The sequence below is a fragment of the Miniopterus schreibersii genome (genome assembly GCF_964146895.1).
Source record: "Miniopterus schreibersii genome assembly, chromosome: 3".
Taxonomy (NCBI): Eukaryota; Metazoa; Chordata; class Mammalia; order Chiroptera; family Miniopteridae; genus Miniopterus; species Miniopterus schreibersii.
The window spans coordinates 12,084,712-12,101,359 of NC_138103.1; the positions used below are offsets into that span (position 1 = coordinate 12,084,712).

The window sequence follows — 16,648 nt, forward strand, 5'->3', positions numbered from 1 at the left end:
TTTTACAGGATAAGAGAAATTAACAGTTTTATCCCAAATTAAACCATTAATAGGAGTGGATTTAGATTAGAACTCAGGTCTTAGGACTTCAAACCAGTCTCCTGGCCAGTAGGGTAATTGTTTTCCAAAAAGCAACAAATTAGATGTTTTCAACTGGTCATTCTTAAGAATCATTTTTAAAGTTAAAATACTCAAAAAAAGAACAAAACTAGCAAAATAACCTTGATTTAACTTGACTGACATAATTGCTTGGCTTAAGCCTAAATTTAAAAGGACTATATCAATTTAAAGAAAAATATTGAGTAAACATTACACAGAGGTGGCAATAATTGTGGAGATGTGTAAACAAAAGACCAAACACTGGCAAACAATGGGTTATGGTTACACTAGGCAATACTAATACACGGAGAAGGCTGAGACAGGAGAGATTTTCTGAGACTCTATTAACCTGTCCAAGTCTGGGCTGGTCACTTCCAGCTGTGGGATAACCCATAACCAAGATGTGCCAGAAGTGGCAGACCATCTATAAGTTATCCATCAAATAAATATCTACTGAGAGTCAATGCAAGTGGTACAACCATAATTCTAACTTGTGAGACTTTGCATTCTGAGCCGTATGCCCTTTATGAAAACTGTCCAGACAGAAGTAGCACAAGCAAGCAACAAAAATGTTGGTTCCCTTGTAAATGCTATTCTGTTAACAAGCCTGTAACATATTCCGTGCACTGGACAAGTCTGCCTTTTTCTGGAAAAAATTTTTTCCGATCATTTAAAAGATATTGTCACCATAATATATTCATATATTAATTGGAATTTAAGGTAAAAACAATAACTAAAAACAGCCCCTGCTTCCAGAAGACTTGTCATTCCCATGCGGCATTAGGACAAAGTTGTTCTCAAGAGTTCCTTCACCTACCCAGGGCGTTGAGAGTCCTCATCTGCTGGTGAGTTTGAGGCTGTGCTGGTTGCTGGCCAGGAACCTGAGGCTGCAGCTGTGTCTGGGGCTGGTTCAGGTAGGGAAGTCCAAGAGCAGCATAAGCTCGCTGCATAGAGCTGGGGTCTATAGGATTTGGGTTACTTAAAGAAGAAGCATTCTGCTGGCCTGTACCAACAGAACCAATTGTGTTCTGAATTCCACTAGCTGGAGATCCCAGGATGGCTATAACAACAAAGAGACAAACAAAAAAGGTAAGTAAAAGGGAGAAGCCCATAAATTATTTTAAAACTACTGAGACACAAGTAAAAATTTATCAGAAGATTATTACCTATGTCATGAAGCATTATAACAGGGAAGGTGTGCAGAGAGAAGGATCTTATTCTGTTCATCTACTCTGCATGCCAGTAGCTGAGAAGCAAAAAGCTAAAAATCCAAGCTTCTCTCTTAGAAAGCAACAGACCATAATATCAGAGATCACTTTAAAAAAATTAATATATATCAGCCCAAGCAGATTTTGCTCAGTGGTTAGAGCGCTGGTCTGTGGACTGAAGGTCCCGAGTTTTATTCCAGCCAAAGGCATGTACCTCGGTTGTGGGTTTGATCCCGGACCCCAAATGGGGAAAGTGTGGGAGGCAACCAATCAATGTCTCTCTTGTAACACTGATGTTTCTCTCTCTCTCCCTTCCACTCTCTGAAAAGCAATGGAAAAAAATATCCTTGAATGAGGATTAAAAAATAAAAATAAAATCAAAGTCTAGAGACTTGTAATAAGTCAGTTCTAGGGGAGTGGCAAACGTGATAACGGAAAGTGTTTTGATTCTTTGGGGGATTGTCAGCCATTACTGAGATGAGTTAAGAGGCATCCCTCTCCTGCTGCCACTCGCCCCTCACTGCCCACCTGTACAGGCACAGAAGCATTAATAGAAGCAGCACAGGTGATGCCCAGACAATCACTTATTAATAAATCTGATATGATCTTCTAAATAACACAATCATAATTACTCGAAATCTATGTGTACAATGACTACATTAACACCATACCTTTCTTTCCTACTCGTTTCCTATGCAGGAGGGCACCATGCTGAGCTCTATGTATAGTATTTGATTGACTGACTGATCTAGTTGAAATTAACAGATGAAAAGAGGGCTAGCAATTCTGCAAGGATTTTTATTTACCCAGGTGTCACCTCAGCTCCACTGATATTCAGGAACTGGGCTCTGATGCCCACAGCCACCCTTAGCTTCTCTAAAGGAAAATCTGTGGCAACATAGAGAACCCTATTTCCAAGAGCTTCAAAGTTAACTGACATATGACCCCAAACTTGCAAATTCTTGGTCATTTCAAATTCAATACATCAGTCCATCCATCCGTCAGTCTGTCAGTCAGTCCATCCATCCATCCAACTGTTCTTATTTGGTGAGCACTTCCCATATAATAAGTTTTATGGCATACCACTTATTCTTATTAAGAGTTCCCTTCAGTCCAACTTCCCCCAACTTTAGAGTCATATTATAAATAACAGCTGATAAAATTGATACTGTAACATATGATCTTTAATACATAAGACACTATACTAAGGCCTTTTTTCAAAATCAGACCATTATGTGTTTATATCCTCACATTCAACCATCAGTGCAACTATAACATAAACAACTCAAATACTTATCAGAGTAACTTAATTAAACTGAAATGTGTAAAAAAAACTTGGTAATTACACATTCCATACGATTAACTTTTATAATAAGGATATTCAGATCTCAAACTCATTAACAGCTCATTAGTCACAATTACACACACCAAGTATCTCATTATTATGAAATGAACAGCAATTCCCAAGGTACATTTTATGACAAGTGTGTAGCTAAAATAAATCATATACAATATCTTTACTTTTTCTAATAGTTAATATGTCCCAAAACTTTAAACATATGCCCATTGTACTCCTGAAGCCAACATCCTAAATTTTCTAAAAGTACTATGATGTAAAAAGGAAAGTAATAATGGTAGGCTGATTTATTTTTTTATCACCTTGTGGTATAAGAAAGAAGAGACCCAAATTATGTTTGTTACACATAACGATCAATTGTGGAGAGGAATTAAAAAAACAACAACACAAGGTATGTATATGGCCTTCCATTTCTAGGTGAAGATGCAATACAATAGTTGTGCTTTAGTGACAAGTTCTCCCTATTTTTTTCCACTTTCATCCACATTTCCCCAAATGCCATCTTTTTTATTTTTTGGTTAATCCTCACCCGAGGTTATTTTTTCCAATGATTTTAGAGACAGTGGAAAAGGAGGAGGGAGAGAGAAACATCGATGTGAGAGAGACACATTGATAGGATGCCTCCCACACGCACCCTGACTGGGGCCCGGGATCGAACCTGCAACCCAGGCACAGGTCCTGGACCAGAAATTTAACCCTTGGCCCGCCCTTCAGTGCGCGGGCCGATGCTCTAACCACTGAGCAACACCAGCCAGGTCCCAAATGCTATCCTTTTAGCCAAAATGCCCCCTACCTTAGGGTGAATGCCATTCCCAAGTCCAAGGTCACTTCCAGGGCAGCCAGAGCCTCCTATGGAAGCTGCTGACATGGTCACTGTAATTTGTGTTTGTGTTAAAAAGGATTTATTTCCTATATATAAAACATTATTATATTTTTAAAAAACATATGCCTATTGGAAGACAAGCAAGCATTTGGAACTTGCCATTTCTAACAATCAGAGGCAAGGAGAACAAAGTACAAACAAAAAATGTCTGACATTTCAGCATGACCCAATTTGAGCCCAAATGCAGCTAGTAGTTGACAGACTACTTCAGAGTAAAAGAATAGAGACATTTACTATGGGGGTGATGGCTGACTAAAAAGGGAATTATTAGATAAAAGCAACCATAAACTCTGTTTTGGGAGCTCAAGATGCTACCACCTCTCCATGAATATTTTCCTGATCTCTCTCTTGGGGAGCAGTCATTCTTCCCTGAATTCTCACATCACCTACTGCGGCTCTGCTTCTCTTTGAGCATTTACACTTCGTACATTCACTTGCTCACTCCACCAATTAAGTGAATACAGACTGTATGCTACGCACTCTGCTTAGGCTTCAGGATACAGCGTAAGTACAAAGTCTGCACTCATGGAGAATAGTCTGTTGGGAGAGACAACAGACTAATCACTTAACAAATGTAAAACTGCAGCTCTGGACCTTGCATCAGGGAAGATCACATTCATCTCATCTTCTCTGTATATTCCCTGAAGGTGGGGCCAATGTTTGACTCATCTTGACTCTGTATGTTGAGGTGCTTATTAATTAGCACAGGGCCTTGTAAAGTTCCCTGAAGAGTTCGAGTGAGCTACAGCAGTCTAGCAGAGTGACTGGCCTTCCTCAGACACCCCCCAACCCCAGCCCTACAGCACTGAGTTCTTCAGGCTGAACAAAAATTAAAGGAGTGCTAAGGACAGCAATGCTTCATCTGTCATCAACGAGGATAAGGCTGTCCACATGAATCAATTTTATACACTACTGATGTTTACCTCCTTAAATGTCATTTTTACATCTCTTCCTTAGAGCTAATGCTCATAGTTTCATACACAATCAACTGTCATGTCACACAGTGTTGTCTTAATTGGCATTCCTGCTACAAGTACAACTTCAAATCACTCTCTGACATCTCCACTGCCTTATCACTTCCCTTTTGTTGCAGCTTCATCAGGAGCCCATGACCTAGGAAATAAAAGGCTATGTTTCGTAGTGGTCTATTTCCAGGACTCACTTTTCATGTAGGTCCAAGGTAGTCCTTCCCCAGTGAGCACAAAAATTGTTCTACTGTAGGTTACATGCAGAATATACCCTACTAACTTACAAATTCAATTCACCAGGAATTTCAGTCCCCAATCATTCTCAATAAAACTGAACTCAATTGGAAATCCAATGAAAATGGACATTAAATTCCAAAGCTTTGTCAAGGTGACAAAGGAGACATACCACAAAGCAGGCAAAGAAACTACTCTCTAGTTAACACTAAGATTTCTACTGAAAAAGCTGTGCTGGAAATTATTCAGGCCTATACACACATCTCTGAAGAGTTGCTCCCACATAATGCCTTGCAGGTGCCGTGCATGCCAGGCCTGCCTTCCTTTCCACATCTTCTTGTACACGGGACAGGATAAAAGGGAACACCTTAGCCCCAGTTGCCAGGCCTCCTATCAAGCCACCACTAAACAAGAATGTACAAACCTTCCAACAGGTTTTCTTTAGAAGGCAAATGATTTAAGAGAGGGCAACATTATGTTACCCAGAAGAGCAAGGACAACATTGTTCCAATCAAATATATCACCAATGATTGTCTGATACTTAAATGAAGGACAAACGAGTCCACTACTCATTTAGGTTCTACTGCCTCCTCTGCTCCCCACACTTACAACAGTCTATCAAAAGAGGTATCTGAGAATCTCTGAAGAGCTCTCAGGTGGAACAAGAGCCTGTTCAACAAACACTTACTGAGTACCTAAGAGGCTACTCTTAATGAGTGGGGATTTTAAGGAGCTTGAGTTGGACTCAGTATCATGAAGGAAGGTGTTTAAAAAAATGAGAGGTGCCAAAATTAGAACAGATGGGCTAGGTATTGAGCCAGTGGAGGTATTCAAGCAATAGGCTGGAGGACGCTGACTGACACACTGTCAATGGACTCATGCTGCATGAGTAAAAGGGTTCAGTTCGGCTCTGGGGCTGACCCTGTACCATCCACTTGACAGTCCTTGTGCATTTCTGGGTTGGGAACCTGCAGTTTCTCCCAGAGAATGACTCAAGTCTCTTCAACAGCTCCACGACAGACCCTTGGCCCCTTCAAGGCACTCAAGGAAGGGCATCTCAGCTGTTCATGCGCAGGCCAATCACCTGGGAATTTATTAAAATGCCAATTCTAGTACAGAGTCTGGGATGGGGCCCCAATGTCTGCATTTCTTTTTTTTTTTTTTTAAATTGATTTTGAGAGAGAGGAAAGAAGAGGGAGAGAGAGATTTTAGAGAGAGAGGAAGGAGAGGGAATGAGAATCTGTTGCTTCTCCCACCCACCAGAGATCGAACCTACAATCTGGGCATGTGCCCTGACCGGGAACTGGACCGGCAACCTTTCAGTGCACAGGATGACGCCTAACCAACTGAGCCACCCCAGCCAAAGCCCAATGTCTGCATTTTTAGCAAGCCACCTGGGAGTACCTGTGTCCCTGGTCTGAGGAAAAAACCTCACTGATGAGGCAACATGAGTTCTAATAGGGAATTTGGTCATGTGTCAACACAGCTCCAGTTCTCCATGGCACCCTATGAAGTGGAATTTACTGGGAGTCAGATGCCAGGACTCACATTAGATATACTCCTTGAAAAGTCCTAATTATTCAATAAAATTTGATTATCCCTGTACGGGATAGATAGCCTGATATCAGTGATTACAGAATCTGTAGAAAACTGAAAAATTAAAATCTTAACATAGGCCAAAAAGGTAATCAATGGTCTGAGCTTCATTTCAAAGAACATCAGGTTAGCTCTACAGGTGATTCCAGCAGGTTCATAGAGACATCAATGGAAGAAGTCAAAAAGTAAAATGTGTGCACCAGGTAAGGCAAGCATCTGTGGGAAACCCTGCCTAGAAAGCACACTGCCTTGGTGGCATGGGGCACATGCTCCACGAGCGGGCAGAGTTGAGTATGAGACAGTCCCCAGTCTCACCACTTCGGTACAAATAGTCCCTCTCTTCTTGAATTACCTCATTTGCACAGGAACCACTGAGTCCTGTCAGATACTGCCCTTACAGATATGTAAGCTGTGCTAACAATTGTCTGTGCTATCTAGAATGTTCTTCTATGTTACTTTATTGAAATTGGGCCCCATCAAGCCTCACCCTCCAGCAAACTCAGATCATCTCTCCTCAAGGATTGCCAATACTCGTGACTTGTCTCTACCTTGTTCCTTCAAGTGATATCAGTGTCACGTCATTTTAAATGTAGATATTCTGAATCTGGAACCTGACTTTAAGGTACCAGAAGGTAGAATCTACATTTCTTCTCTAACACCTAACCCCAGTGGTCACATGTGGTAAGCACAATTTGCTTTAGGAGAATTGAAAAACACCAACAAACATTTACAGAAAAGACAGCGCTGAAACTTGCTCACTCGTGTCAAATTCTTCTGTGCTCAAAAAACTACTGTTAGAACCAAAAGAATACAATACACTCAAAGCTGAGACCTAATTTGAGGAGGATTTAATAATTTTTAAATAGGAGCTTTCATTTCTTTCATGAAAAATTACTAAAACTCTGCACACAGTTAATTCTAAATATTCCCCGCGGCTTTATAAAATTGCCCTAGTAACACCTTACATTATGACTGGTAGAAACACTGTGGTTTACCACTTCAGAGAGCATGCACCGGATTAATTGTCACAACAGCCAGACAGTTATAAGGACGTTTAAACACACACACACACGAAAACCCACATACATTTCTTTAAACAGAAAAAAACACACAAAAAACCACATAAGTGTTTCTTAAAAAGAAATCATAGAAGTTTACAATTGTCATGGTGATACATACTAAAAACAAAAGGTCCCAGAAAAACCACACCCCCAATTAAAAGTTCAGAATGAAGGCTTAACTCATTATTCATAGAATTGATACTGTACAACTATAAACTCAAATGAATATTTTAGCACTTAAAAAGCCTATTACTGAAATGCAACCTAAAACACAAGGAACTGTAACCATCACAATATACTAGTTTAAAAAATGGTTTTATACTGACTTGGAGGAAAAACAGACTGTATTCTACTAAAACTATTGTCCCAAATATCTTGTTCTAGAAGACCCACATTCCTAGACTTTCACTTTATATAAAAGATGTCCTGGAAAATTGTATTAATTCAAATTTTGGAAATCAAAAATTTAACTCATTTTGGAAAATGACTTTGAAAGGAAACTTAGTATGACTCCTTCTGTAGAGAGGGAAGGAAAGTAACAGGCCCATGACCCCAGGATGTCTCTCCTATGTGAGAGGGACACTGCTGAGCAGAGTAAGCTCACTAAACATCCTCTCAGGAGGGAGGTGAGCTGGACTTAAAGGAAAAGCACATGGGTTATCACTGGTGCTCCACTCCCTGACACTTAGGAACAATGTGCTTTTCCATCTTTCCTTGTGCCACTCGCAAATAACCAGAAAGAAAAGCAGCACACACTCTCCAGGTAGCAGTGGGGTCTTGAGGAAGATGATCAAGAAGAATGAGAGAAATGAACATGTAACTACAAACAGGGGAGGGTGGCAAGTTGGCACAGACAAGATGGAGGAAGAGTAGAAGACTGTGCTGTGTTCAAAGTCACAGGGAGCAGCTCGGCCAGAGGGGTGACATGATATCGAAGAGCACGTCCTATCAGTCCAAACTGAGGGACACACCCAAAGACCATAGTTTTACCTCTAACATGACAGGAAGACTTGAAATTGGGAAAAGATGCTCATCTTTTCACTGCTCTCAGGGCTACAGGGAACCCCTGGGGAGCCACACACAAGCCTCCTAAGCAGGGATCACTGCTTAATTGATCAGTCAGTTAAAGGCTACACAGATGACTCCAAAGACGACAAAACAATGGGAATGATCAGAATGCAGCCAGTCTGGGGCAGAGACTCTCAATCTGTGCTGAATAAATCGTAGTTATACAAACAGGACTGGGAACTGCAGCTCCAAGGGGGATGGAAACCTCCCAAATATCTACCTGTGGGATTCTATACTGACCCAGCCTACCTGACTCGTCTATGACACAGACCCCTAACTTTAGGGTAAGAGGTTTTCAATTCCAAAACAAGTGTCCCTCTATTTCACCTGTTCCACCCCCAGAGTCACTGCAATTAGTGACACGACATTCAAATCCTCAGATACTGAGTATCTGTCAAGAAACAGGAAGAGTGGTCATGTCAGCAATAATCCTCTCCCACTGCTCCACTGCTGACAATTCTAAAACGGGGATAGAGGTGGCAGGGAATGAAATTCCAAAATGACCACGCCCACTGAGCACGATGAGAATCTGTCAACTCACTAAGCTTTGCTTCATCCTTTGTCACTGTATGTCTCCACTCACTACTATATTTTATGGTTATTAATTTCTGCCCTGCTTTCTACCTATGCTTCTGTATTCTCTTCAGAAATAGCTTATTTTCTCACCTCCAAGCTTCTCTATCCCCAATGCTCACTTACTTTGTTGGTTTCGCTTGTCACTGGCATTTTTCAAAGGGAGGCAAACAGGACAGTCATGTCGTGTGCAGTTCTTCCAATGAGAGATGATTTGTCGTGAAGATGCACAATGGGCAACTATGACCAGAAAAACAACGAGATGTTATTTTTCTATCCAAATCGTCACACTTTCAATTACACCTAAATTATAATGCCAGGTTCCATAAGAAAATGGTAACAAGGATAACCATAACACAGTACAGGCAGTCCTCAACTTACAAACAGGCAGTTTTCCAAAAAGTTTGTAAGGTGACTGTTGAAAATTCCAAATGAAAACTTCCCATAGAAGCAATGTTATGAATGATGGTGATTAAAGTTCAGCCCACAAAACAAAAACAAAACAAAAGCTATTTGACCTGAAGTACTGAACAACTGGAATGAAAGGTAGAATAAATAATTCTGCAATGTCACTATTTAAAATAAAATTATTATGTTTAAGGATGAAGCCATCTAAATACTCTTGTTGAAGAAATACAGATAGAGAAGCAAATGCGAAGTCAGCGGAGATTCTGAAGGGGACCCCCGGGCACTTTTCAAAGTACTTGAAAGAGTAATTAAACCTGGTTATTCTCAGTCTTTACCTTCACTTCCATACTAAGGCATTGTGATTTCTTTCTAAAGGTCTGGCATAACCCTCTTCGGCTTCTCCATCAGGATAAGGGTTATGTTGGGGACTCACAAATGTCACGAAGGGAGAGATGGAGGCCAGGGAGAGATTCTCCCCAAGGTTAGGAGCGTAAGAAAGAAAAGGAAAGAGGATAAAGATCAGAGGAAAGAGTAGCAGTTAGTAAGAAGCACTTTCTTTGGTAGAATCGAGGGATTGCCACAGAAGAAGGGAAACGGGGGGCACAGGATGTGCAAGTCACCACCAGGAACGAGGAGGTGGCAGAGATGAAGCAGTGCGCACAGTTCCCCAGTTGACTGATAGTCACCCAGGACAACTTCCCTGGTATCCTGATTGGCCTCAAGACGAAAGTGTGAAGGAGCAAGGCAGTGGGCCCTGGCAGTCTGAACACATGACAGTTACAAGAAATGTTCTTGGCTGAGAAAAGGATATGTGCATGCATGTGCATGTGCTACACTGCCCAAAAGCAAGCCGTGCTCTAGACATTTATAAGGAAGACTGTGCTTAAGTGACAAATGTCTTCTGTGACAGAAAGGAGGAAAAGAACAAATGCAGGGCACAGTCTCATCCAGAGAAGGTCACAGAGTATTATTATAAAACCAAACAGCCTTTCTCTTCAGCAGTTAAGTATTCCAGTGGCATCTGACTGGATGGTGTTTAAAGACGCAGGTTGCGGGAACCTTTGAACAAGAGAGCTGGCTAATAACAAGGACAAATTTCATCCTAAGCTTTGCCAGTAAGATTTCAGAAAATGGCACTTACCTTGACAGGCTTTCCCAGCCTGACAGTGTGTCATGTGATTCAAAACATTTTTCATGGTTCGACAATGTGGGAGAGAGCAGGCCCGAACCTCTCCGTTTGCTTGTTCTCGTCTCTGACATTTATGAGCGTGAAGCAGTAGAACCAGCTGCTGCTGTATCAGTTTGCGTTTTTCAGGATCTGCAGTGGGGCCCGTTGCAATTGCTTGTGTGGGTACAATTCCCACTGATGTTTGCATCTGAGACTAAAATAAAACAAATTAATAAACATTTTAATAAGCTTTTAGAGTTCCAATTCATGTTCATTAATTATTTTTCAAACTAATGTGAAAGCTGATGGATAATACTGGCTACAGAGAGAAGGCAGCTGGTGTGGTTCTTTTGAATTCATCAGAAACTTTAAGGAAGACAAAGCAGCAAAGAAATAAACCAACTGAGAAGCAAGGCTGATTAAAGTTCACTTGTGTATGACTGTCTCAGAGTAAGAAAATGATGCTTATTCGTAACTGTAGTAACCAAAACCCAACTCACTCTACAATACATACAAATGCAGGAAAAGCTGTGTATTATATTAGGTTAAACCATATGAAACTGTTGTTTTTGTAGGCCCAAATGGCCAAACATTGACAATTTCATATGGTTCAACTTAATTGAAAAATATATGATGCAGCAGAAGAATCAGAGCCATCCTCTGGATTTCATTAACTTGTGACCAGAAGGACAATACTTGTAGTATTCATTACCAATCCTAAAAGAATAATACGGCACTTATCCTTAATATGACCATCCAGTACAATTGCTAATGCTTATGAAATGCTTTTCCTTCCATTAAAATTTCCACTCAGACACCTCACAATATTTTCAAAATGTAGTTGACGATCTGCTAAAGATACAGAAATAGCTTAGTTGCTTTCACCCTTTAAAAATAACAAGCTAGACTAACTATACCTCTTAACTGCAAAGAAAATGGGATAGGTGAGCTATAGCCGTGGCCGATGTGGCTCAATTGGTAGAGCGTCGGCCTGCGAACCCAAGGGTCAGGGATTTGATTCCTGGTCAAAAGCACGTACCTGGGCTGTGGGTTTGCTCCCCACCCCCGGTTGGGGCACGTGTGGGAGGCAACTGGTCAATGTCTCTCTCTCAGGTCAGTGTCTGTCTTTTCCTCCCTCCCTTCTTCCCTCCCTCCCACTCTCTGAAAAAGCAATGGAAAAAATATCCTCAAGTGATGATTAACAAACAACCAACACTCCCCTCCCAACCCCCGGCCCAGAAAAGGTGAGCTATGGAGTCTTCTTGAATTTTTTTACAAACTACCAACACTCTTCTGATGAACTCTAGTGTTCTGACACTAACACTCCCAACTTGATTTTATAACACTCTCTGCCTCCCCTGAAGTACACCACCACTCTGACTTTTCAAATTAAGAATCAAAACCATATTCTTGCAATTAGGAGGGAAAAAAACTATAAAAATATTCCTTAATGAACCAAAGCTCATTTTAAAAAAATTACAGGGTTTTCTGTTTTGGTTCTATCTTTATAAGAACTGAGAAAATAAGAATGTAGAAAAGCGGCATGGCTCCAATCAGTAGCCCCGTCTTGGAAGCCAAACTAAGGTCCGAAGCAAAAGCAAAGTCCTACCTGAGAAGCACGCTTCCTGATTAGAGTAGCTAGTACTCAACTCCTAAGACAAACAGCCTCTTTTCTGTATGTTTATTTTTTCCTGCTTATAAAGTAATATATACATGCTCTGGACAATTTGTAAAGCAACAGAACTACTAAGGAAATAATTAACACCTGAAATCCCAATATCCAGGGGTACACTATTAAAGTGGTGTTAGGACCCCACCCCAATCAGGTGGCTGTTGGTTTTGAGCACATGAAACAGAGTTTATTCTTTTTTAATATATCTTTATTGATTTCAGAGAGAGGAAAGAAGAGGGAGAGAGATAGATAGAAACATCAGTGATGACAGAGTCATTGATCGGCTGCCTCCTGCATGCCCCCTACTGGGGATCGAGCCTGCAACCCAGGCATGTGCCCTGACCAGGAATCAAACCCTGATTGCCTGGATCCTAGGTTGACGCTCAACCGTTGAGTCACACCCGGCCGGGCTTTTTTTTTTTAAATCCTCACCCAATGATATGCTTTTGACTTTAGAGAGAGAAACATTCATGTGAGAGCAAAACATCAATCGGTTGCCTTGCATACATGCCCTGACGGGAACGAACCTGCAACCTAGCTATGTGTCCTCACCAATAATTCAATCTGCAACCTTTTTGGGTATACAGGATGATGCTCCAACCAACTGAGCCACCTGGCCAAGGCAGTTTATTCTTGTATTATTTACTATATTTTCTTCCATATGAACAACTGTAAAACTACTTTTGCCCCACCCTGTATGTTGCTGAACTGTTTTTCAGAAAGATTGTAGCACTTATTATAAAAAATGTTCTGTATCTCAGTGCCAAGAAAACTCAATGGAGAGAAGAACAGCTTTTTCAACTAATGATGAAAAGGACAGAATAACTGGATAGCCACATGTGAAAAAGTGATAGTGAACCCCTTCTTCACATCAAACTCAAAAATTAATTCAAAATGAATAAAAGACCCAAATGTGAGAGCTAAAACTATAAAATGTTTAGAAAAAGATCATAGGAGTAAATCATTATGACTTTGGATTAGGCAACTGCTTCTCAAATATGTCACCAAAAGCACAAACAACAACAACAAAAATAAACTGAACTTCATCAAAATTAAAAATTGTGCCTTGGCCAGTGTGGCTTGGTTGGGCATCGTCCCGTGTACTGAAAGGTCACCAGTTCTATTCCCAGTCATAGCACATGACCAGGTTGTGGGCTTGATCCCCAGTCGGGGTGTGCAGGAGGCAGCTGATGGATGTTTCACTCTCACATGGATGTTCCTCTCTCTCTCCCCCACTCTCCTTTCCTCTTTCTCTGAAAAAATTAATAAAAAAAACTTTTAAAAAATTAAAAAATTGTTATGCTTCAAAGGACACTATGGAGAAAGTGAAAGAATTAGAGAAAGTATTTGCAAATCACAAATGTAATAAGGGACATATCTAAAATATACAAAGAACTCTTACAGCTCAATGATAAAAAGACAATCTAATTTAAAAATGGGCAAAAGATACAAACAGACATTTTCACAGAGAAGATATATAACTGGTCAAGGGGCACATGAAAAGATGCTCAACACCATTAGCCATTAAGGAAATGCAAATCAGAACCACAATGAGATAACCACTTTGCACCCACCAGGATGGCTACAATTAAAAAAATACAGTATCAAGTTTTGGTGAGCATGTGAAAAAACGTAAAACTCTTAAACACTACTGGAATGTCAAATTGAGCAGCCACTTTAGAAAACAGTCTGGCAGTTGACCTGGCCGGTGTGCTCAGTGGTTAGAGTGCCAGCCTGCAGGTGGACCCAAGGCGCTCCGGTTTGCTTCCCGGTCAAGGGCACATACCTTGGTTGCGGGTTTGCTCCCGCTCCCATCAGGGCATGTGCAGGAGACAACCTGTAGATGTGTTTCTCTCACATCGATGCTTCTTTCATTCCCTCCCCCCCTCCCCCTTCCACTCTCTCTGAAAAGCAATGGAAAAAATATCCTCATGTGAGGATTAACCAAACCAAAACAAAACAGAACAGTCTGGCAGTTTATCAAAAGGTTATAACTTGAATTACCATATGACCCAGCAATTACCCTACTAAGTATATATATGTTGACACAAAATTGTGTACACAAATGTTTGTAAGCAGCATTATTCAGAACAGCCAAAAAGTGGAGACATCTCAAATGCCCGACACATGCTACAACATAAACTTTGAAAACATTATGCTAAGTCAGCGATTTTCAATCGATGTGCCATGGCAGGTACACTGGTATGCCTTAAGAATTTTTAAAACATTCACTACCTGACTATTTAGTCAGGGGCACTGCCCTCTTTTCCCTTAGATTATAAAAATTAAAAAAAAAAATCACAACAGCCAACACAACAATAGCTGTCTAGTGTGAATCAATCAAAATTATATATATATATATTTTTTTGGGTCAGATTGGAAAAAAATATTTTTTGGTGTGCGACAGGATTTTAGTACTTAGTTTATGTGTGCCATGAGATGAGAAAGGTTGAAAAATCACTGTGCTCAGTCAAAATAGCCAGCCACAAAAGAGCACATATTGTATAATTCCATTTCTATAAAATGCCCAGCATAGATAGATAAATGCATAAGGGCAGAAAAGAGATTAGTGGTTGTCTACAGCTGAGGGATCAGGGGAAATGGGGAGTAACTTAACGGTACAGGGTTTCTTTTTGGCGTGATGAACTGGTCTAAAATTGACTGAGATGATGGTTGCACAATATACTAAATACTACTAAATCTATACTTTAAAGGGGGGCATTTAAACTGTATAAATATATCTCAAAAAAGCTGTTTTAAAAAGTTCTATCTAATCATTAAAGAAATGAAACTAGAACAAAGGGCATTTTTCACCTATCAATGTGAACAAGATAAAAATATAATAACTGGTATTAATAAGGATATAGAGAAATAGCAATTCTTAGGCACTTTGGTGAAAATGCAATTTAGTATGGCTTTGGAAAGCAACATGTATCAAAAAGAAAAATGTGCATTTCTTTTGATCCAGTAGTTCCACTTCTTATGATTTATTACTAGGAAAGCAGCTATAAACTAGCACACTAAAATGCATGTGCAAAGACAGGCATCACACCTTGATTAAATCATTGAGAACTGGAAAACTCCTCCCCTGGCCAGTGCTGCTCAGTGGTAGAGTGCAGGCCCGTGCATCCAAGGAGTCTTGGGTTTGATTCCTGGTCAAGGGCACATACCTTGGTTGCAGGTTCGATCCTGCTCCCATCAGGGCACATGTGGGAAGCAACCTATTGATGTGTGTATCTCCCCCCCCCTTCCATTCTCTCTGAAAAGCAATGGAAAAAATATCCTCAGGTGAAAACAAACAAACAAAAAGAACTGGAAAACTCCTAAATGCCTTTCAAAGGTAGACTAATTAAACAAATTACGGAAACAAACCTAATGAAATAATAGGCAGTCATGAAAAATAAGGCAGACCTCAAGATACCCCAAGAACAGTCATGTGGAACAAAAGAATGGCCCAGCTGAGGCCTGCCCAAATTCTTGACTTACAAAAAATTGTGAGACATAATAAAGTGATTGCTATAATAATAATAATAATAATAATAATAATAATAATAACACATTAGACCATTATACCTTCATGAAAAGCTCTTTCTAACTTACTGAGCTAAAAAAGAAAAAGTTATAGAACAGTACTATAAAGTCATTTATATTTTTCTCTATTAACTTTATATGTTTGTACCCATTCTTAGAAAAACTCTAATATTATCTGGTGGTTATCTTTGGACAGGGATGGGATCATGTACTGTTTGACTATTTTACAAGCATCTACTATTTTTAAAACTAAAAAACATTCTACTTTGGGGGAAAAAGAATTCAGAAGAATCAGTAGAAAATGATAAAGATAAAAAATAAAATTGTAAAGGTACTAGAAGGTAATTAAGATGAATATTTTGTAATACAAAGGTGGTAAAGACCTTCATCAAAAAAATGTAAAGCAGTGGTTCCTAACCAATCCCCAGTAACAACCGCTTCAAATACAGATTCCCCATTCTTCCCTCCCAGAAACTAATTGGAAAATCTAGGGTGGAGCCAGAAGCAGTTCTACTTGTTAAAGTTCCATAGGGGATTCATTACTAATTTTAGCTTTATACTTTTCCCAGATTTTCCAGAATGAACATGCATGTACTTTTACAGCGAGAATAAGACAACATTTAAAGAAAAAGGCCCACAGGTGATCCTGATGCAGTGATTGGCCATGCCACAAAGGGAAGTGCAAGAGGAAAGACTATAGGAGAACTCACACTTCCCTCCAGGACCAAAGCCATGAGAATAAATGTAAAGGCTATCGGCAAACTAGGAAAAAAATACTCAACACACAAGACAAAGCAAATTAATAATACAAGTTATTATTTC

At 40.0% G+C, this 16,648-nt stretch overlaps 1 protein-coding gene across 5 annotated transcripts in view; it reads right to left on the minus strand.

Annotated features, from left to right (window-relative positions):
- CREBBP (CREB binding lysine acetyltransferase) overlaps nt 1-16,648 on the minus strand; it is a 133,551-nt gene that overhangs the window by 46,640 nt on the left and 70,263 nt on the right. For 3 of the 5 annotated variants that reach the window (XM_081133701.1, XM_081133697.1, XM_081133700.1), the window contains 3 exons: nt 10,597-10,837; nt 9,174-9,287; nt 917-1,159 (listed from right to left, as the gene is read on the minus strand). In XM_081133701.1, coding sequence (XP_080989827.1) covers nt 917-1,159; nt 9,174-9,287; nt 10,597-10,837 — 598 coding nt within the window. The remainder of the gene's footprint in view (nt 1-916; nt 1,160-9,173; nt 9,288-10,596; nt 10,838-16,648) is intronic. The other 2 variants (XM_081133699.1, XM_081133698.1) reach the window with 1 other exon arrangement.